This window comes from Ambystoma mexicanum, chromosome 1p, assembly GCF_040938575.1.
Source record: "Ambystoma mexicanum isolate Mex_15411 chromosome 1p, UKY_AmexF1_1, whole genome shotgun sequence".
Classification (NCBI taxonomy): Eukaryota; Metazoa; Chordata; class Amphibia; order Caudata; family Ambystomatidae; genus Ambystoma; species Ambystoma mexicanum.
The window spans coordinates 840,056,421-840,079,083 of NC_090921.1; the positions used below are offsets into that span (position 1 = coordinate 840,056,421).

Here is a 22,663-nt window from a genome sequence, read left to right on the forward strand (position 1 = left end):
CCGGCGCTGAGGTTCAGATGTTCTGGCAAAGGCAGGCACTCCGCTGGCAGCCACGCAGGGCCTGGAAGGAGGCCGCTCAGCAGCAGGTGGCTCTGGCCCATCGCGGCCGCCTCAGCAGGAGGGCGGGCAGAGCGGCCAACGCAGCACAGGCGGCCCCCACCACAGAGCACCCTGCCAGGTGGAGGACGACGGGGGCAGGGCGAGGAGATTGCTCGGGCGGCCAGACCCGGGAGAGCCAGCCACAGTCCCGGTGGATGTATGGGTGCAGCTGGTGTAACGCCCCAGCCGCGCGGGCTTCACGCGAGGCCCAGCACCGGCCGGGTACGCTCCAGGTCGCCCACGGAGGAACGTAAAAAAGTATTTGTGATGTGGCTCTGGGGTGCCGATCCTCTTCGGGAATGGATATACGAGCAGCGCTGGGAGTCCACTACCCAGGATGAGGAGTATAGGCTCAGGATAGTGATGAGAACCGCTGATGGTGGCGGATACAACAAAGGCTGGGCACCCCAACAAACCCCCCCCCCAATAATCTATTGCCTTACTAGTCTTCTTTCCAGAACCGGCTTTAGATGCTGAGGGTTCTGCATAATCTGTATGTAAGGCGAGCTCTTAAGTTTTATTTGGACAGAACATTTAATCTTCGGAGCTCTTCCCAACTCTTGGTATCTTTCGGAGACCCAAAAGGAAAGCCGGTTTTCGAAAGAAACTATCTCCCGATGGATTGCTTCCTGTATCTCTGAAGGTTATGCTGTTCAGGGCCTTCAGTCTCTGAAGGGAATTCATGCCCATCTTGTGCGGGCAGCAAGGCACCCGCCATTGCCTTACAAAAATATGTTCCTCGGGAAACCATTGCCAAAGCAGCTACATGGGCTACCCCATCAGCTTTTGTGTAACATTACTGCTTAGATCTGAGCTCCAAGGCTGCTCAGTTCGGGCAAGATGTTATTACAAACACCTTTCAATAAAGGAGTTCCATCCACCCGTTATTCTGTAAGGATTGCTTGGTGATCTCCCACAAGTATGGAGGAAAGGGTTCGGGACGTAGGAGTATAATTGTTACTCACCGTAGTGACTACCTTACTCCTAGTCCATAGTCTCCTTTCCTCCATACACCCGCCCACCTAATACATTTCCTCTATTCTTGCTTAAATGGTCTCAGACCTGGCGATAGAGAAGGACTGAAGGGCGTTGCGTTGGGTGGAGCTGAGGAGGGCAGGCGTTACGCTGCATGCAGTACCCCGCCTAAATAGAGGCCATATTTTCAATTTAATGCTTTTTTACAAAAGTGCTCCGGTCCCGTCCCAAAGGACGAAATGTCCCACAAGTATGGAGGAAAGGGGACTATGGACTAGGAGTAAGGTAGTCACTACGGTGAGTAACTTTATTATTCTCTTAACAACCAATCACTGGTCTCTGGGTCATACTGCCCCCAGCCATTGCCTGCCCTCTAAGACCCTCCTCTGGCAGCCATCTTCAGATTTTTACTGTACGTTCAAGGGTTGGGAGTCCTCGTGCTGTAGCTCTCGAGCTTTTGCTGTTTTGCGATTTTTCTAAGAGTTCTACTCCTATTATTTCCAGTCAATGAGCCCCAAGCTCCATCGATCCATCTTCCGATTTAACGGGGACCAGTTTTTAATTCATCGTCCCTCAAGGGTGACTTTTCGTTCATTTTTTTTCTTTGAGGATGCCAGAAGCTTCTTCAAGGCCTACCCCACGTGGAGATAGCAGAGAAGGAAGACTGGACGCCTCTGTTCAGGATTTGTCCAGGATGCGGCCTACGGAACATCTACTTGGACGACGGGCATTCAGTGTGCCTCTGCCTGCATTCAGACCAAATACATGTGGAGGATGACTGCTTTTTGCAAGGAGATGGTCCCCGCACCATGAAGGACCGGAACAGGCGCCTCAGTGGCTCCAGGCCAAGACCCTTGCTATGGGCGAGTCCCGGCAGCATGCCTCCCCCAGCCACAAGAAGAGATCTGAGCGGTCTTCTAAGACCTTTTGAAGGCGCCCCACCGACAGGGGCCCAACATAAGGCCAAGCATCGCAAGTAAGGGGGCACCGGGAGCGCCGGACGGGCCAGGGAGAGCACATCGTCTCCGACACCTTCAACCGCGAGCCAACGGTTTGGCCAAGAAGAGGAAGTCCGGACCACCCGTTTAAGCTTCTGGAGAAGCCCCGGACAGAGGACAAGGGGGAGTGGGGTGTTGACCTTCTGCCCCCCCTCCCCAAGGTGAAGGCCCCTAGCACGACCAAGATTGTGCAGGCCCAGATTTACCTGTTGAAGCCTTCCATTGAATGCGTGGTGGCATCCCTAGCGGATGCCGGTTCGCAGGGTACAGTCCCCAAGGCTAGCATTTCCCTGCCTGCCAGGAGGGGAATGTCGTTTCAACCCATAGAGAAGACACCGGAGAAGGCGATGCCCACCATCTCCCTGAAACTGTCTCCCCTGGTCGAAAGGAGGGGGGGGGGGGCACGTTAGTCCTGCATGGCACGGACATCTCCTCTGAGGAGGAGCTCTCTACTCTCCAGACCATTTTGGAGAAGAAATGTGTGGAGGCCAAGGCCTACGGGAGTGACCCCGACGGAGATGTCGAGAGTGGTTATGAGACCGACTAGGAGAAGCAGAGCGTTGAGGACTTGAAGAACCCTACACCACTGCCTCCTTCGCTTCCACCTCCGCCACCACCTCGATCCCCAGCAGACATCTCGGTGGACATTCTCCAGGCACTCCACACCTTGTGCTCGGAGATTCAGACGAGGATGCCTCTCCTGCTGACAGAAGCCCCCCCCCCCCCAGCACCAGAGGATCCCACGGCAACGGGGCCATCTGGTGTGCCCCCTACCAAGAAGAGAGCTCACCCCCCCACCGCCTTGTCACCCTTCACCCCCCTTCACTGAGGGAAGATACGGACCTGGACACGACGGGCTCGGACGACAAAGGTGGGTTAGACCTCCCGTCTCTGCCGCCCAGAGCCTCACCGCCCAATGAGATGGGCTTGTTCCATGCCATGATCTTCTGGGCCTCGTATCTTTCAACTGACTCAGAAGGAAAAGAAGAGAGGGTTTCCTGTACCAACGCCACAAGGCGTAGAGGAAGACCGTACTATCAATCCCTCTGTGTTGGTGGACATCTGGGGCGAGGGATTGTCCCTTATGAAGAACCCGTCCTCGGCCAAGAGGGACCGGTATGAAAAAAAGTACGGGGTGCCCGACTCTGCACTGAAGTGCTTGCGGTCCCAGCCTTCCCTGTATTCGTGGTCTCAGCGGCGGCAAAGAAGAAATCTTCTGGCTCTTACGTGTCAACAACCTCCTTCCACCGGACAGCGAGGGGGAAGAAGCTAGACGCCATGGGACGGGTCATCACGTCGCCAGCGACTACCATCAAGGCGGCCAACGCCCTCACCATCGTGGCCCGCTACGACAGGAAGCTCTGGTCTAAGATAGATTCCCCTCCTGGACTTCCTTCCTGATCACGAGAGCGGAAGCGTTGGAGATCCTGGAGGAGGGCTGGTGGCATTGGACCATGCCATACAGTGGCCAGACATTGCTGACACATGCTTCTGCCAAATGGGCAACAGCGTTTGCCTTAGTCGGCGAGTTCGGTTGAAGGCCACCAACTCTCGCCAGGAGGTGCAGTCGAGGGTATTGGACATGCCCTTTGTTCGGAAAGACCGTGGACGAGTCCCTTCAGGCCTTCTGGGGCCAGGGACCTAAATACCTTCAACTCTCTCTTCCTAAATATCTTCCTTCACGAGCCCTTCGCTCATCCGTCTCCAACTCCCTCATGGTCAGCCGCTTCTCGAAGCAACGAGCTGGGGGTAGATCTCTCTCCGCAGCAGGGGCCTCCCTCTGGAATAGCCTTCCTGCCTCCCTGAAACTTGAGGAGAACCATCTCCGGTTCCGGAAGCACCTCAAAACCTTCCTCTTCGCTTCTGCCTTCTCTCTCCCTCTCCCCTGCTAAACCTGCTTAACCCCCCACTGAATTCAGCACTAAACCTGCATCTGGGCCACTCTCAGCAACCTCGGTCCAGGGCCCAGCCACTCTCCACTTGCACTGCCTCCCTGGCTCCCCGTGCACTGTGGGACTGTCACTGTACCCTACAGCCCCCTTCCCAGCACTTGCTCTGCACTTACCTCGCACTTGCCACCAGCTGGCCCTTTTTATTTATAATTTATTAATTATTATTTCTTACGCTACTTACCTTGTACTGCACTTCCCCCCCACCTCCTCCCCCTGCACTTCCTCCTTTTCCCCTTACCTCTGCACTTGCGCGATCTGAATGACACCTGGCCTAGTAGGATCGTTTGTCTGTCTTCCCCTTGTTTCCCTCCCTCCCTGCCTCGTCGCGCCTTGAAACACTTGTGTATAGGCGCGTTACAAATACCATATCATATCATATCATCAAGGCGGATACTGAGACGGCTTGTGCCTTGGGCATGCTTAAACAGCGACGGCCGTCCTTTCAGACTTCCGGAGGCAAATCCCAAGGTTCCTTCAAGGGCTTTGGCGGAAGCACATCGTCCTACCGTCCCGCTATTTGGCCCAGGAGGCCTACAGGGGCCGCAGCAAGTCCGGAGGAGGTCGCTGTCGTCGCGAAGTTCCCCAAGGCGGCGCCTCCGTGGCGAAGCAAGATTGAACCGGCCATATCATGCCCCCACCAATGCACCCTGGTGGGAGGCTGGCTGGCAAACTTAGTCAGCGTGTGGAAATCCATCTCCACCGACAGTTGGGTGCTGGACGCTCTGGCCCACGGACACTCTGGAATTGTGTCCTCACCCACCACCCGTGGCCAGGCAGGAAAACCACATCCCTCAGCTGCTGCTGGAGGTATGGGCCATGCTGAAGAAGGGCGCAATCGAACTCGTTTCAAAGAGGGTCTGGAATTTACTCTTGGTACTTCCTCGTCAAGAAGACGGGCGGTTGGAGGCCCATCCTAGACCTCTGCCATCTGAACAAGTACATCAAATCCCAGAAGTTTCAAATGGTCACCCTTCAGCACGTGCTAGGACAGCTGGAAGAAGGATTTACTATCGTCGCTGGACTTGGAGGATGCCTATTTTCACATCCTCATTCACAAGGGACACCGCAAGTTTCTGTGCTTCGTGGCTCAAGGGCAGCATTACCAACTCAAGGCCCTCCTCTTCGGATTGAAGTCAGCACCAAAGGTTTTCACCAAGTGCTTGGTTCTGGTGGCGTCTACGAGGAATCCACGTATACCCCTACCTGGACTACGGGCTCACCTGAGCGAAATCGAGGGAGGTCGCGTTGAACAAACAGTGAAGACTGTCCACCTGCTCACGGAGCTGGGGTTCTCGGTGACCTATGCGAAGTCCTGCTTGGTGCCATCGCAAGACGCACTGTTTCTGGGGTTGCGGCGCAATAGTGTCCTGCCTGGCTTCTCCGTCGGAGGAGAGGATAGCAGCCATCCTGGGCAAGGTACAACGGCTGTTGACCCTGAAGATCGCAAGGATGAGGTCCATCAAGTCCCTTCTCGGTATGATGTCTTCATGCATATACCTCATTGGGCTGTGCAGGCTGCAGATGCGGCCGCTCTAAGTGTTCCTCGACGCCCGTTGGATTCAGGTATCGGGAAGCTTAGAGGACAAGATCTCTGAGGATTTCCATCGATCACTACAGTGGTGGGGAGTCTGCGTGCATCTGTCGGCAGGCGCAGACTTCCAGACCCTGCCTCATCAGGAGACGGTCACGACGGATGCCTCCCTGGAAGGATGGGGCGCACTCCGGAAGTCTCCACGCAAGAGGCCTGTGGCTACCGGAGAAGTCGTTGCACATCAACGTACTGAAGCTACAGGCAGTCTTTTGGGCCCTCAAGTCCTTCCTTCCGTCCCTCAAGGACAAGGTGATACGGGTCTTCACGGACAACACCACCACAATGTTCTACATCCAGAAGCATGGGGGCATCAGATCGCCAGCGCTCTCCAGTTAGGCGCAGGACCTATGGCACTGGGCCGTTGCCCAGGGGATGTTTCTTGTCCTGTTTTATCTAGCAGGAGTGAAGAACACCATCGCTGATTCCCTCAGCAGGGAGCTGCGTGCTTGGCACGAGTGGGAGCTTCGGCAGGACCAAGTAGATCTGTTCCGACAATGGGGCAATCCCCACATCGATCTGTTTGTGACGGCGACCAACACCAAATGCCGGAGGTTCGCCAGCAGGGTTCTCCATTGCCGTTGCTTTTTCGACTAGTCAATCGACTGACGGTCCCGGTGCAGGATGATCCTCGTGGCACTGGCGTAGCTAAGACAGATATGGTACCTGGACCTTCTGGACTTGTCAGCGTCCCCTCCGGTCAAGCTTCCGGCGGTCACTGATCTCGCCAGAGAAGGCAGTGCAATCCTGCATCACGACCCAGGGACGCTGAACTTGCAGGCCTGGCTCCTGGAGCGCTAGAGTTTGGAGGATACGATATCCCGGCGGACTGCAAGAAGGTGCTTGCCAAGGTCAGGGCTTCTTCGTGAAATGCTATGGACATAAGTGGAAGAATTTTGCAGTCTGGTGCTCTCTATGAATTACGGCTCCACAGGTGCTGTCGCTGGCCAAAGCATGGCTGGCGCATGCTTCCATCAAGGTTCATCTGGCGGCTATCTCCCGCTAAACCAGAACTCCGGGACAGTAGTCGTTGTCACACTGCCTGGTCAAGGAGTTGATCAAAGGACTTTTCCGTTTGTTTCCACCAGTGAAGGCTCTGGCCCCGGCTTGTGAGCTCAATGTGGTGCTGACTAGGCTCATGAGTCCACCGTTCGAGCTTATGCATTCTGGACCACTGAAATTCTTGTCGTGGAAAACTTCGTTTCTTGTGGCCATCACGTCCGCACGACGAGTGGGAGCGATCCAGGCCCTCTCTTGTAAACCACCGTACTTAACATTCCACGAGACGAGGGTAGTGCTACGGACGCACCCCTCCTTCATGCCCAAGTTGCCGTCGGACTGGCTTCTAAACAAGCCCTCGGTGTTACCTGTATTCTTCCCAATGCCTTTGTCGCCGGCTGAGAGGACTTTGCACTCGCTGTATGTGGCTAGAGCTCTGAAGTTCTACGTGGACTGCACAAAGTTTTCGGAAGGCGTAAACTGTTTGTGAACTTTGGCCCTGTGAACCAAGGGAAGGCCCTCTCCAAGGCTTCCATTTCCAGGTGGCTCTCCGACCGCATCACCCATTGCCACTGGTTGGCAAACCGACCGTGCCTTGCCGTCCTAGAGCCCATTCAACCAGAGCGATCGCTGCAACTACGGCGTTCCTGTCTGGTGTGCCCCTGCTGGATATCTGCAGGGCTGCTAAGTGTAGAGGTCGACGCACAGTCCACAGTTGGCCAAGCAGTGCTGCGCAACCGGTTCGCTTGAAAGTGAGCCTGGTGAGGAGTTAAGAGTAATTGCTTCTGTTGAGCCTGCCACCTCCCGTGGTTGTGTATGTATTAGGGGTGTACCGAACTTCGACTTCGAGCAGGTTTTCACCTGAATTCCGTCCGAAAAGTGTCTTGCTATTCGGCTCTTGCTGAATTCTTTGTCGTTCTCATTTGAATACAATGCAACAAGAACTCAAAGGCAAATATAGACTTCAGTTTGCAAAACTGAATAGAATTAGACCAAGACACTTAGCCACCAAACCACACTAATTGCTATCACACCGCTGTAAAATATCTTCGATTGTAATTTGCTCTTCAGGGCATGTTTTGTTACATATTCTTAGACCTGAAAGGGGCGCACCTTTTTATACTTAACCAGCAACAATACAAGAAAATCTTTTCTTTTGGTTGCTGTTTACGTGTAATGTGCACTTTCTTCGGTTGGAAAAGACAAACAAATTTGCATATTTCACTTTTTGATATATTCAGTTCCTGTCACCTCACTTCCCATTGCGTATGTCATAGCCTCCCCCACCCCCTTTTTACGGACTTCAGTCCTGAGTTTAACATTATCTGATAATTTATCAGGAATCATCAGGTGCATATGTATGTGTATTGAAGAGAAGGAGTGGTGAGGATAAGTGAAAAATGAGCAGCATTTGTTCGTATGGGCCACGCCCATGGAGAAGCATTAATTCACAATAGTTAGTGGAGACTAGCACGTCTGAGTTATGTCAGGCAGAGTAATATGCCCCCTTCTTACAGGCCTCTCAGAGGAATGCGTGTTTGGTAATCTTTCCAGTTCCAAAGTGGGCCAGTGTGACAGCAGATGAAGATCGGTGTGAGGATTCTGTATGAGACAATCAGAGAGCTATGCTTTGTTGCTGGAATTTGTAGGATGTAGAGTTGGGAGAGCCATAGAATTTCTGGGATGGCCAAGTCTGGGCCGAGCCTTGGAGTCCGGCTTGGCTCCAAGTTGCAAACGTGGTCTGAGCCGGCAAAATTGGCATCCAAGTCTTGGAACCAAAGACACCATTGCTGACACTCTGCCGGCATACAGTGCAAGCCTCCATTACTGGCTTCCTGCCGCCCCAACACCTCCACAAAGTTCCTACTTGGGGGCCTGCAAACCCCTTACACAAATACCATACATGGCATTCCACCTCCCACCCCAACACATCACCTACCTGAAATTCTGCTTGCCTATCCCTACTAAACATAAATGCCTGCATGGCCTCCCACCTCCCCAGACCACGCAAAGAGAACACCCTACACCTACTCAGTGCAATCGGACAATGAAGGTTAAATCTGCTTTTTTTCTGGCTTTTATATTTTAAATAAAGATGCTGCATTTATTAGAATGCATTTAAAATGGTGCTTTATTTTTTTTTAAATGAGTTTTTTTTTCTCCAAGTTTGGAACATGATTTATTAAAGAAACTATTCGGCTTCGGCCGAATAGTTCACAAACTATTCAGCCTAATACTAAATATGTTATTCGGCACATCCCTAATATGCATGTACTGCTATGTATTCTGTATTCATGCGCGTGTGAATCCATGCCAGACCCCATGCTGGAGAAGGATCAAGTTACTTACCTGTAACTATTCTCCAGCATGGGTCTGGCATGGATTCACATGCGAACCCTGCCCCTCTGCGGCAGCTCTTGGCCATGCTGCCACTTTACGTGTTACCAAATCTGAAGATGGCTGCTAAAGGAGGGGCTTAGTGAGAGGGCTGTCATTGGCTGGGGGCAGTATGACCCAGAGAAGACAGTTTATAAACGAAAGTGAAACTATTTTTTTCTTTTACCAAGGATTCCCAGCCTGATGACTGGGAATATTCATGAGCGTGTGAATCCATGTCAGACCCATGCTGGAGAAAAGTTAAGGTAAGTAAACTGTTTCTGTTCCACTGATCACTAGCAGAGAAATGTTGCCAGTTTCTCGTCAGGCGGATGCATTAGTCCAAGTACTTATTTTTGTCAATAGGTGGAGATCTGTCAAGTGAATCTGAAGGTCGTAGGTAAAATGCAATACATCCATCAGCAACATTACCATTTGCAGAAATTCATTTTTATGTTCTCCGATAACTCCTCAATTGAAAAAGTAGACTGGTGTGAGAGACAGCTAAACCAGTGTTAAGGTTCATCCTCCTAAACTCATAAAGAAACACACTTAATTGTTGGGTTTTAGTGTAACTGTCTAGTTCTCTGAGCCTAAACGTTTTGTGACTGTACAAAGGTGTTTTTTTACATTTGATTTGAGATCTGTACTTTCGATTTCTGCAGGAGGTGGAGCGCAATCTTCAGGATGCAATGCAGGTGTGCCGTAATGTCATCATCAACCCTCATCTTTTGCCTGGAGGAGGTGCTACAGAAATGGCTGTGGCCCATATCTTAACAGAGAAGTCCAAAGTCATGACTGGAGTGGAGCAGTGGCCATACCGTGCTGTGTCTCAGGCACTGGAAGTTATTCCAAGGACACTCATTCAAAACTGTGGTGCTAGTACCATCCGGGTGCTGACTTCTCTAAGAGTAAGGCTATTCTGCTCAGTCTAGCAAGGTTTTCTGCTTTTATGTACTGTGGCTTGAAACAATGTATGCTTGTTATGAGAAGTCATTTAATCTCTGCAAAGGGTCTGATATTTCTGATAATTACTAATTATGTTAATGAGTAATTAAACCCAAGGGTATTGGAGTGCTGTGATGGTTACCTGCCCACAACAAAGCTATGGTCTTTGGACAAAACTGATGGCAAATAACAAGGCTAAGGGACCTTTACAGCCCTCCACCCCAGGGCAATGATGCCATTGTAGCACCTTTTGCAGAACATTAAGCAAACAGCTAAACAAGATGAATGAATTCCGGGCACTAATCTCTGGCCCGACTCAACACATTTTGCCTCACCCCCACCACTCAGTTGCACTATTGCCTAGTTGAGTTTGGCATCCCACAGCCTCTGTGCCCCACTGTTGCCGTTTTAGGGATGTTCTGGTTACCCCTGCTTCTGTGCTGACAGATTCCTTATGCAGCTTTCACTTTGTGGTACTTAGTTCATCATGCTTTCATTTCCCTAGTAACAAGATGCTGGGGGAAGTTGTGACACTCTTATTACCCCCCCCCCCGCCAGCCAAGAGATGCACACACGTGCGCGCTCTCACGCCTCATGCACATCACTCTTGCACACGCCTCTCGCACGCGCCTCTTCTCCAGCATGGGGTCTGGCATGGATTCACATGCTCATGAATATTCCCCGTCGTCAGGCTGGGAATCCTCGGTAAAGAAAAAACCAGTATCAGTTTTGTTTCTGATCTGTCTTTCGTAGTAATAACCAATCACTGGTCTCTGCGTCATACTGACCACAGCCAATGACTGCCCTCTACCTAAGCACCGCCTCTGGCAGCCATCTTCAGATTTTTACCGCACGTTCATGTGTTGGGATCCTCGTGCTATTGCTCTCGAGCGTTAGTGCTAATTTTTCGCGCTTTTTACAAAAAACTTCGATTCTTTCGGTTAAAAGAGCCTCAAGCTCCACCGATCCTACATCCGATCAACGGGGACCCGTGTCGGATTCATCTGTGCCCCTCAAGGGTGAAGATTTCGTCGAGCTACACTTCGGAGGACTCCAGAAGCTTCTCAGGCCCTGTCTCGGAGATGGCCCAGGAGAAGGGAAGCTCGACGCCCGGAAAGCTGTTCAGGGTCTGCCCTGGATGCCAGCTGCAGAACGTCTTCAAGGAGGACGAACACTCTTTCTGCCTTTACTGCCTTCATGAGGACAAGACGCACGTGGAGAAGGACTGTGCGTTTTGCGGCAACATGTCGGAACGGACCATGAAGGACCGCCATCAACGTCTCGCCAACTGGCTGGAGGGTAAGAGCCCGTCTGGCGAGAAGAAGAAGAAATCCGAGCGGTCTTCTAAGACCTTTGAGGGCGCCCCGGCGACGGGGGCCCAACATAAGGCCAAGCACCGCGAGTCCGCTGGCACCGGGAGCGCCGAACGGTCGGGCTCTGCGGGCGCCAGGCAGGGCGCACCCTCCCCGGCACCATCAACCACGAGCCAACGCTCTGGGTCGGGTAAGAGGAAGGCCGAGCACCCGGCGAAGCTCCTGGAGAGGCCCCGGTCGAGCTCTAAGGCAGAGGAGGAGCGTGGCAGTGCCCCCTCCCTCAAGGATAAGGCGGTGAGCGCACCTAAGGTGGTGAAGGCCTTGATCCATCCGGCCAAGCCCTCTATCGAAACGGTCGCGGCGGCCCTGGCTCAGCCTGTGGTGGCTGCACCAGTGGTGGCGACCTCAGGGCCCAGAATCTCCCTGCCTCCTCGGAGGGAGTCTTCCTTTGTGCCCATCGATAGGACCCCCGTGAAACCCTCCGTAGGGAAGAAGAAGGGGGGGCAGGGCGTCGTCGTAGAGTCGGCCTCAACCTCAGAAGAGGAACTGATCGAGGTCTTAAGCCACGGCCTAGGCGTGGAAGAAGGCCAGCCCGTCGGAATGGACCCCGACGCAGGTGACGACGACATCGTCGAGGAGACCGACGGGGCCCCTGCTCGCCCGTCGGATTCCCCTCTGCCAGCGCCGCAAGACAACTCGGCGGCCATTTTGTTGGCCATACAGTCCTTATGCTCCGAGATAAGGACGAGGCTACCGTTACCGACGGAGGAACCTCTCCCGTCGGGGGATCCAGAACCGGGACCTTCTGGTGTTCCCCCTACCAAGAAAAGAAGGATCCATCCACCACCTCCTTTTCAACCGTCGCGCCCCTTCCAGCCCTCCTCCCCGTCCACCCGAGGGGATGATACGGGGACTGACACGGCAGCGACGGGTACGGACGACGAGGATTTTCTGTCGTCGCCTCCCACCAGGGCCTCTCCGCCCGACGAGATCGGATCTTTCCACTCCATGATCTCCAGGGCTTCCGAGCTTTTCCAACTCTGCCCTGAGGAGAAGAAAAAGGAAGGCTTCCTTTATCAGCGGCGCGAGGCCAAGAGGAAGACGGTCCTCGCAGTGCCTCTGTTGGACGACATTTGGGATGAGGGCCTTTCCCTCCTCAAGAACCCTTCCACGACGCCAGCTAGAAGAGACCGGTACGAGAAAAAGTACCGGGTCCCGGACACGGCCCCCCTATGCCTCCGGGCGCAGCCTACCCCGGACTCCGTCGTCTCCGCGGCAGCCAGGAAGAAAGCGGGGGGGGTGCGGCCTCCACATCGACTTCCCCGCCGGACGGCGAGGGAAAGAAATTGGATACTATGGGGCGTAGAGTCATCTCGTCGGCAGCGACGACGATTAAAGCGGCCAACGCCTTGGCTATCGTGGCCCGCTACGACAGGGAGCTCTGGTACAAGATGGCTCCTCTGCTGGATTTTCTGCCGGACGACAAGAGGGCGGAGGCCCTTGAGATCCTGCAGGAAGGTGAGGTGGCCTCGGACCACGCCATCACCGTGGCGACGGACATCGCCGACACTGGATTCCGCCAGCTGGGCAACGGCATTTGCCTTCGACGTCGTGGATGGCTCAAAGCTACGGACTTCCGGCAGGACGTCCAGACCAGAGTCCTGGACATGCCCTTCGACGGGAACAACCTGTTTGGGAAGACAGTGGACGATTCCCTTCAGGCCATCAAGGCGGATACTGAGACGGCCCGGGCCCTTGGAGTCCTGCAACGACGGACGCCCTTTCGGAGCGGCGGAGGCAAGGGCGCCTCCAAAGGTTCCGGCGGCGGTTTCGCTTCCTACCGTCAAGCGGCCCGCTCGTCGTCGCAAGAGGCCTACAGAGGACGAGGCAAGTCTAGCGGACCCCGCCGTCGTCGCCAAGGAGGTCAAGGCGGCAAGGCCGCGTCCAAGCAGGATTGAACCGGCCTTGGGGTCGGGTCCCCACCGAAGCACCCCGGTGGGAGGCCGGCTGGCGGGCTTCGTCAGCGTGTGGGAGTCCATCTCCGCCGACCGTTGGGTGCTGGACGCCCTGGCCCGGGGCCACGCGCTCGAGTTTCAAAGAAGGTGCCCGCGCGTCCCCCCCGTGGCCAGGAAAGAACTTCACGTCCCTCAACTTCTCCTGGAGGTAAAGGCGATGCCAAATTCCTCAGATTCGTGGTCCAAGGGCGTCATTACCAGTTCAAAGCCCTTCCCTTCGGACTACGGTCGGCACCCAGGGTATTCACCAAGTGCCTTGCACCGGTGGCGGCGCAGCTGCGCCGCGAGGGGATCCACGTCTACCCCTACCTGGACGACTGGCTCATCCGCGCCAAGACGAGGGAGCTCGCCGTGGTCCACACGGCAAGGACCGTCCAACTCCTCACGGACCTGGGATTCTCCGTGAACTACGCCAAATCCCACCTGGTGCCCGCGCAAGTCGCACTGTTTCTGGGAGCGAGGCTCGACACAGTGTCCCTTCTGGCCTCCCCGTCGGAGGAGAGGACCAGGACCATCTTGGGCAAGGTGCAACGGATGTTGGTGGCCGACGCGGCCAAAGTGAGGTCCATCAAGTCCCTCCTCGGGATGATGTCTTCCTGCATCTACCTCATTCCCATGTGCAGGCTCCGGATGCGCCCGTTGCAAGAATTCCTGGATGCGCGCTGGATCCAGACGACGGGCAGCTTCGAGGAAAGGATCAAGCTCGACGAGAGTTTCCGACGAGCGATACGGTGGTGGGGCACCCGCGCGCATCTGACGGCGGGCATGGACTTTCAGACCCCAGCCCACCAGGAGACTGTGACCACGGATGCCTCCCTGGAAGGGTGGGGAGCGCACACCGAAAATCTGCACGCAAGGGGACTCTGGCTCCCGACGGAGAAGTCCCTACATATCAACGTCCTGGAGCTCCGTGCAGTGTTTTGGGCCCTCAGGTCCTTCCTTCCGTCCCTCAAGGGCAAGGTGGTGAGGATCTTCACCGACAACACCACCACCATGTTTTACATCAGGAAACAGGGCGGAACCAGGTCCCCAGCGCTGTCCAAGGAGGCGCAGGACCTGTGGCATTGGGCCGTCGCCCAAGGGATTTTTCTGGTGCCGTTTCATCTGGTGCCTCTGCTAATCCGGCTCGTCAACCAGCTCAAGAGGTCACGGTGCAGGATGATCCTCGTCGCACCTGCGTGGCCGAGGCAGATATGGTTCCCGGACCTTCTGGACTTGTCAGCGTCCCCGCCGATCAAGCTGCCGGCGGACGCGGATCTACTCTCCAGGGAAGGAGGCGCCATCCTCCACCACGACCCGAAGTCGCTGAACTTGCAGGGCTGGCTCCTGCAGCACTAGAGTTTGGAGGATACGACATACCGGCCGATTGCAGAGAGGTTCTTGCAAAGGCCAGGGCGTCCTCGACTCTTAAATGCTATGGACACAAATGGAAGAGGTTCTCTGTCTGGTGCCACGCACAGAAGATTAACCCTCTACGGATTACGGCTCCCCAAGTACTGCCGTACCTGCTGACGCTGGCCAAAGCTGGTCTGGCACATGCGTCCATCAAGGTTCATCTTGCTGCGATCTCCCGATACACCAGAACCACGGGCCGGACGTCCTTGTGGTCTCATCGTCTGGTGAAAGAGTTCATGAAGGGACTGTTCAGATCGTTCCCGCCGGTGAAGGCTCCGGCCCCGGCGTGGGAGCTCAACGTGGTGCTGACCAAGCTCATGGGACCTCCGTTCGAGCCTCTGCACTCAGCCCCGTTGAAGTTTCTATCGTGGAAAACAGCTTTTCTTGTGGCCATCACCTCCGCACGACGAGTGGGAGAGATCCAGGCCCTTTCCTGCAAGGCCCCGTACTTGACTTTCCACGACACGAGGGTAGTGCTCAGGACGCACCCCTCCTTCATGCCCAAGGTACCGTCGGACTTCCATCTCAACGAACCCTTGGTGTTGCCTGTGTTCTTCCCGTCGCCTTCGTCGCCGGCTGAGAGGACTTTGCACTCGCTGGATGTAGCTAGAGCGCTGAAGTTCTACGTGGACCGCACGAAGGGTTTTCGGAAGACGTCACAACTCTTTGTGAACTTTGGACCTGTCAATCAGGGGAAGGCTCTCTCGAAGGCTTCCATCTCCAGATGGCTCTCCGGCTGTATCATGTGCTGTCACCGGTTGGCAAACCGACCGCTGCCTGGCCGTCCGAGAGCCCATTCCACCAGAGCGATCGCAGCTACCACGGCGTTCCTATCTGGTGTGCCCCTGCTGGACATATGCAGGGCTGCTACGTGGAGGTCGACGCACACCTTCACGAAATTCTACTGCGTCGACTGGGATTCCAGGGAGGAGTCCAGGGTCGGCCAAGCAGTGCTGCGCAACCTGTTCGCCTGAGGTGAGCCTGGTGAGGAGGTAAGATGCTTAATGTTGAGTTGATGTGATGCTTAATGTTGAGCCTTTGCCACCTCCCGTGGTTGTGCATGTGTGTACTGCTATGTATTCTTTATTCATGAGCATGTGAATCCATGCCAGACCCCATGCTGGAGAAGGAACAAGTTACTTACCTGTAACTGTTGTTCTCCAGCATGGGTCTGGCATGGATTCACATGCGAACCCTCCCGCCTACCCCTCTGCGGCTCTTCACTTGGTCATACTGCCACTTCACGTGCTTCCAAATCTGAAGATGGCTGCCAGAGGCGGTGCTTAGGTAGAGGGCAGTCATTGGCTGTGGTCAGTATGACGCAGAGACCAGTGATTGGTTATTACTACGAAAGACAGATCAGAAACGAAACTGATACTGGTTTTTTCTTTACCGAGGATTCCCAGCCTGACGACGGGGAATATTCATGAGCATGTGAATCCATGCCAGACCCATGCTGGAGAACAACAGTTACAGGTAAGTAACTTGTTCCTTGCACACCGCTCTCTTGCACGCGCCTCTCGCCCACTCTCGTCCGCGCCTCTCTCTCTCGCTCTCTCTCGCTCTCTCTCGCTCTCTCTCGCTCTCTCTCGCTCTCTCTCGCTCTCTCTCGCTCTCTCTCGCTCTCTCTCGCTCTCTCTCGCTCTCGCCCGCGCCGCATTCTAATTTCTGTGTAATTCCCTTCAACCTTAGAGTCCCCCCTGCTCTTTTGCTGGACTTGAGGATGTGTAACTGTCTAGTTCTCTGACCCTAAACGCTTTGTGACTGTATAAAGTTTGTTTTCTTAATTTGAGATCTGTATTTTCGATTTCTCCGGTTCCAATGTGTCTGGCAGGGCAGGAAGCGAGGGAGGTGCCTGACTCCCTGTCATTAGTTTACTCAATGCACCCAAAGGTGATTGGCTGGCTCTCCAGACACCCTGCTGTGTGAGTGACAGCTAGGCTGTGCCTGAATGGGAGAAACCTGCATCTCATACAGCTCTCTCTGGGGCTCCAAGGAAGGGCTGCATGAGGTGCCCCCATCCATTTGTGATAGGGGTGGGAGAGGGCCACCACAAAACGTGATAGGCCCCCCAATGGATGGGGCAGTAGGTTTTGGGCACCCTGGGGGCAGATTGGCACACTAATTTGCCCATCTGCCCCAAGGGAAGTTGGGTAAACAGAACATTTGAAAATGGTAGGATGCATTTTAGGGGGGCTGAGGGGCACCCTAGCAACCAGGGAATTATGTAATGTAAAAAGGGGTGGACCTACTCCCCCACCCCCTCCCAAATGGAGGGGGAGTATCTTATGCTCGAAGCGCAGGACCTATGGAACTGGGCCGTAGCCCAGGGATGTTCCTCATCCCGTTTCATCTGGCAGGAGTGAGGAACACCGTTGCGACCTCTCCCAACAGGGAGCTTCGCTCTTGCTACGAGTGGGAACTTTGGCAGGACCAAGTGGATTACCTGTTCCGCAGATTGGGGCGATCCCCGGATTGATCTGTTTGCAACAGCGACAAACTCCAAGTGCCGGAGGTTTACCAGCAGGTTTCCCTAGCTGGGGAGCATGGGGAACGCATTCTCATTCCCCTGGGACGGCCTGTCCCTATATGCGTTCTCTCCGCTGCTGTTGCTTCTTCGACTCATCAATCAACTCAAACGGTCCTGGTGCAGGATGATCCTCGTCGCACTGGCGTGGCCGAGGCAGATATGGTACCCAGACCTTCTCAGCATGTCAGCGTCCCCTCCAATCAAGCTTCCAGTGGTCGCAGATCTTCTTGCCAGAAGACCTGCATTACTTACCGTGATAGCATTTCTGATTGTATCTGCTTAGATTCACATGCGCCCACCCTTGCTCCCCACTCGGATGAAAGGAACATAGACATCTTACTGCTTCTTCTCTTTCTGTATTCACTCAAGATACTCATAAGGCTCCCTCACGGCAGAAAAAATACAATCGGATGGGGGGGGGGGAGAACCTTGTTGCGTGAGGGTTTTTGGGTACACTACATGTCACGTATAGTATAGTGTTACAGGCACACCCATGTCGACATCCCCTTTCGATCCTCGAAAGACCAGATGCAATACTCTGCAGTTACCACTAGATGTCAGACTATATGCATAGCATGTGAATCTAAGCAGATACACTAATAAGGCTATTACGGTAAGTAATGCATGTCATATTAATGTCCACAGTGTCCTTATTGAAGTCACCTCAGGGTGTAGGAAAATCTGTGTGCCATCCCAAAAGGGTATCCACTTACTGTCTTGATATGAAGGAGTCTATTTTGAAGTGTATTTTTATGGTTGCCAATTGCTCACTTCAAAAGAAGGCTTATTTTAAAACTGACGAATAAATAATTATTTAATAAAGAAACCTTGAGTATAAGTGTTATTTGGATACTTGTCACTGTGAAACTCTGTTGCAACCCTACAGCTCACAATGACCCCTCTTAGATAAGCCTAGCTGCTCAGGTACTCTACCAACATGTGTAGTACATGGTTGGGTTAAGTGTTGCCAAGAAGACGAGGCTGGTGTAGTCTCCCACAGGGCTATTGCATACAATCTTGCCTAAGATAAGGGTAAACCTTCAGGGGTCCTCACTGCCTCCTTAGCCTTCATCCCAGAGGGAGGTTCATATGGCAAGTGTTAACTTTCAATTATTGGCTGAAGACCCCATTGGAGTCTCAGCTAGTGTTTTAGTGTCCCTAGGGCTGTGAGAACATAATGTGGATGTGTACAACTCCATAGAAGATAACACAAGAATATTACAAGGACAGTGTACTTGTAAATGGTCAGGAGACCCCTGCCATTAGAAACACTCTGCAAGCATTACAGTAGTCGATTAAAGTTTTTTTCAAACCTGAGGATGTGGTTAAGGCACCCAAAGGTCCCACTAAATTTGCAGGAGGCCCAATCTAAATGATTCTAATACTGCCAGCTGCAATAATATGACTGTTAGAATACCAGTCAGTATACAAAATTAGGTGCCTGGTGTAGAGTCCTTTTGGGTAGTGACTTAAACTCTGAGTTGTAGCAAGCGCCCACAGGCCTCCAGGTAAAAGGAAGCAGGATCAAACAAAATTGGCTAGAGAGGCAACTTTGGATGACTCTCAGTGGGAGGTTAGAGATTCCTCTAACCCCTGGTCCACAGGAAAGACACCCTGCTAATTCCAGGCCAAAGAAAGACAAACGGGGAACCCAAGGTCTTGGGAAGAAAGAAATGTATAATGCCTTTCTCCAGCATGGGGTCTGGCATGGATTCACATGCTCATGAATATTCCCCGTCGTCAGGCTGGGAATCCTCGGTAAAGAAAAAACCAGTATCAGTTTCGTTTCTGATCTGTCTTTCGTAGTAATAACCAATTGCTGGTCTCTGCGTCATACTGACCACAGCCAATGACTGCCCTCTACCTAAGCACCGCCTCTGGCAGCCATCTTCAGATTTTTACCGCACGTTCATGTGTTGGGATCCTCGTGCTATTGCTCTCGAGCGTTAGTGCTATTTTTTTCACGTTTTTTCTCAAAAACTTCGTTTTTTCGGTCAAAAGAGCCTCAAGCTCCACCGACTCTCCATCCGATCAACGGGGACCCGTGTCGGATTCGTCTGCGCCCCTCAAGGGTGAAGATTTCGTCGAGCTACGCTTTTGGAAGACTCTAGAAGTTTCTCAGGCCCGGTCATGGCCCAGGAGAAGGGAAGCTCGACGCCCGGAAAGCTGTTCAGGGTCTGCCCTGGATGCCAGCTGCAGAACGTCTTCAAGGAGGACGAACACTCTTTTTGTCTTTACTGCCTACATGAGGACAAGACGCACGTGGAGAAGGACTGTGCGTTTTGCGGCAACATGTCGGAGCGGACCATGAAGGACCGCCATCAACGTCTCGCCAACTGGCTGGAAGGGAAGAGCCCGTCCAGCGAGAAGAAGAGGAAGAAATCCGAGCAGTCTTCTAAGACCTTTGAGGACGCCCCGGCGACGGGGGTCCAACATAAGGCCAAGCACCGCGAGTCCGCTGGCACCGGGAGCGCCGAACGGTCGGTCTCTACGGGCACACCCTCCCCGGCACCATCAACCACGAGCCAACGCTCTGGGTCGGGTAAGAGGAAGGCCGAGCACCCGGCGAGGCTCCTGGAGAGGCCCCGGTCGAGCTCGAAGGCAGAGGGGGAGCGAGGCAGTGTCCCCCCCTCAAGGATAAGGCGGTGAGCGCACCTAAGGTGGTGAAGGCCTTAATCCATCCGGCCAAGCTCTCTATCGAAACTGTCGCGGCGGCCCTGGCTCAGCCTGTGGAGGCTACACCAGTGGTGGCGACCTCGGGGCTCAGAGTCTCCCTGCCACCTCGGAGGGAGTCCTCTTTTGTGCCCATCGATAGGACCCCCGTGAAATCCCCCGTGGGGAAGAAAAAGGGGGGGGCAGGGCGTTGTCGTAGATTCGGCCTCAACCTCGGAGGAGGAGCTGGTCGAGGTCTTAAGCCACGGCCTCGGCGTGGAAGACCACCGGCCCGTCGGGATGGATCCCGACGCAGGTGACGACGACATAGTCGAGGGTACCGACGGGGCCCCTGATCGCCCGTCGGATTCCCCTCTGCCAGCGCCGCGAGACAACTCGGCGGCCATTTTGTTGGCTATACAGTCCTTATGCTCAGAGATAAGGACGAGACTACCGTTGCCGACGGAACCTCTCCCGTCGGGGGACCCAGAACCGGGACCTTCTGGGGTTCCCCCTACCAAGAAAAGAAGGATCCACCCTCCGGCCTCCTTTTCAGCCGTCGCGCCCCTTCCAGCCCTCCTCCCCGTCCACCCGAGGGGATGATACGGGGACTGACACGGCAGCGACGGGTACGGACGACGAGGTATACGACGAGGATGTACCGTCGTCGCCTCCCACCAGGGCTTCTCCGCCCGACGAGATTGGATCGTTCCACTCCATGATCACCAGGGCATCCGAGCTCTTCCAACTCTGCCCTGAGGAGAAGAAGGAAGGTTTCCTTTATCAGCGGCGCGAGGCCAAGAGGAAGACGGTCCTCGCAGTGCCTCTATTGGACGACATTTGGGATGAGGGCCTCACCCTCCTCAAGAACCCTTCCACGACGCCAGCTAGAAGAGACCGGTACGAGAAAAAGTACCGGGTCCCGGACACGGCCCCCCTGTGCCTCCGGGCGCAGCCTACCCCGGACTCCGTCGTCTCCGCGGCGGCCAGGAAAAAAGCGGGGGGGGGGGGGTGCGGCCTCCACATCGACTTCCCCACCGGACGGCGAGGGAAAGAAATTGGACGCTATGGGACGCAGAGTCATCTCGTCTGCAGCGACGACGATTAAAGCGGCCAACGCCTTGGCTATCGTGGCCCGCTACGACAGGGAGCTCCGTTACAAACTGGCTCCCCTGCTGGACTTCTTGCCGGACGACAAGAGGGCAGAGGCCCTGGAGATCCTGCAGGAAGGTGAGGTGGCTTCGGACCACGCCATTACCGTTGCGACGGACATCGCCGACACTGGGTTTCGCCAGTTGGGCAACGGCGTTTGCCTTAGGCGGCGTGGATGGCTCAAGGCTACGGACTTCCGTCAAGACGTTCAGACCAGAGTCCTGGACATGCCCTTCGATGGGAACAACCTGTTTGGGAAAACAGTGGACGATTCCCTTCAGGCCATTAAAGCGGACACCGAGACGGCCCAGGCCCTTGGAGTTCTGCAACAACGACGGACGCCCTTTCGGAGCAGCGGAGGCAAGGGCGCCTCCAAAGGTTCCGGCGGCGGTTTCTCCACCTACCGTCAAGCGGCCCGCTCGTCGTCTCAGGAGGCCTACAGAGGACGAGGCAAGTCTGGCGGACCCCGCCGTCGTCGCCAAGGAGGTCAAGGCGGCAAAGCCTCGTCGAAACAGGATTGAACCGGCCGTGGGGTCGGGCCCCCACCGAAGCACCCCGGTGGGAGGCCGGCTGGCGAGCTTTGTCAGCGTGTGGGAGACCATCTCCACCGACCGTTGGGTGCTGGACGCCTTGGCCCGGGGCCACGCGCTCGAGTTTCAAAGAAGGTGTCTGCGTGTCCCCCCCGTGGCCAGGAAAGAACTTCACGTCCCTCAACTTCTCCTGGAGGTAAAGGCGATGCTCAGGAAGGGCGCCATAGAACTCTTCCCAAAGAGGCTTCGGGGCTCCGGAGTTTACTCGAGATACTTCCTCGTGAAGAAGAAGACTGGGGGATGGCGCCCAATCCTGGACCTGCGACGTCTGAACAAGTTCATCAAGGCGCAAAAGTTCCGGATGGTCACCCTCCAGCACGTCCTGGGTCAGCTGGAGGAAGGAGACTTCCTGTCGTCGTTGGATTTGGAGGATGCCTACTTCCATATTCCAATCCTAAAGGGGCACCGAAAATTCCTCAGGTTTGTGGTCCAAGGGCGTCATTACCAGTTCAAAGCCCTCCCCTTCGGACTACGGTTGGCACCCAGGGTGTTCAAGTGCCTCGCACCGGTGGCGGCGCAGCTGAGCCGCGAAGGGATCCACGTCTACCCCTACCTGGACGACTGGCTCATCCGAGCCAATACGAGGGAGCTCGCCGTGGCTCACACGGCAAGGACCGTCCAACTTCTCACGGACTTGGGATTCTCCGTGAACTACGCCAAATCCCACCTGGTACCCGCGCAAGACGCTCTGTTTCTGGGAGCGAGGCTCAGCACAGTGTCCCTTCTGGCCTCCCCGTCGGAGGAGAGGACCAGGACCATCCTGGGCAAGGTGCAGCGGATGTTGGTGGCCGACGCGGCCAAGGTGAGGTCCATCAAGTCCCTCCTCGGAATGATGTCTTCCTGCATCTACCTTATTCCCATGTGCAGGCTCCGGATGCGCCCGTTGCAGGAGTTCCTGGACGCACGCTGGATCCAAACGACGGGCAGCTTCGAGGAAAGGATCACACTCGACGAGAGTTTCTGACGAGCGATCCGGTGGTGGGGCACCCGCGCGCATCTGACGGCGGGCATGGACTTCCAGACCCCAGCCCACCAGGAGACAGTGACCACGGATGCCTCCCTGGAAGGGTGGGGAGCGCAC

General features: G+C 54.9%; 1 protein-coding gene across 1 annotated transcript in view; it reads left to right on the forward strand.

The window, feature by feature from the left end:
* Positions 1-22,663, forward strand: part of CCT3 (chaperonin containing TCP1 subunit 3) — a 538,625-nt gene that overhangs the window by 400,763 nt on the left and 115,199 nt on the right. The window contains exon 12 of the mRNA XM_069652818.1: positions 9,653-9,898. Within this exon, the coding sequence (XP_069508919.1) occupies positions 9,653-9,898 (246 nt within the window). The remainder of the gene's footprint in view (positions 1-9,652; positions 9,899-22,663) is intronic.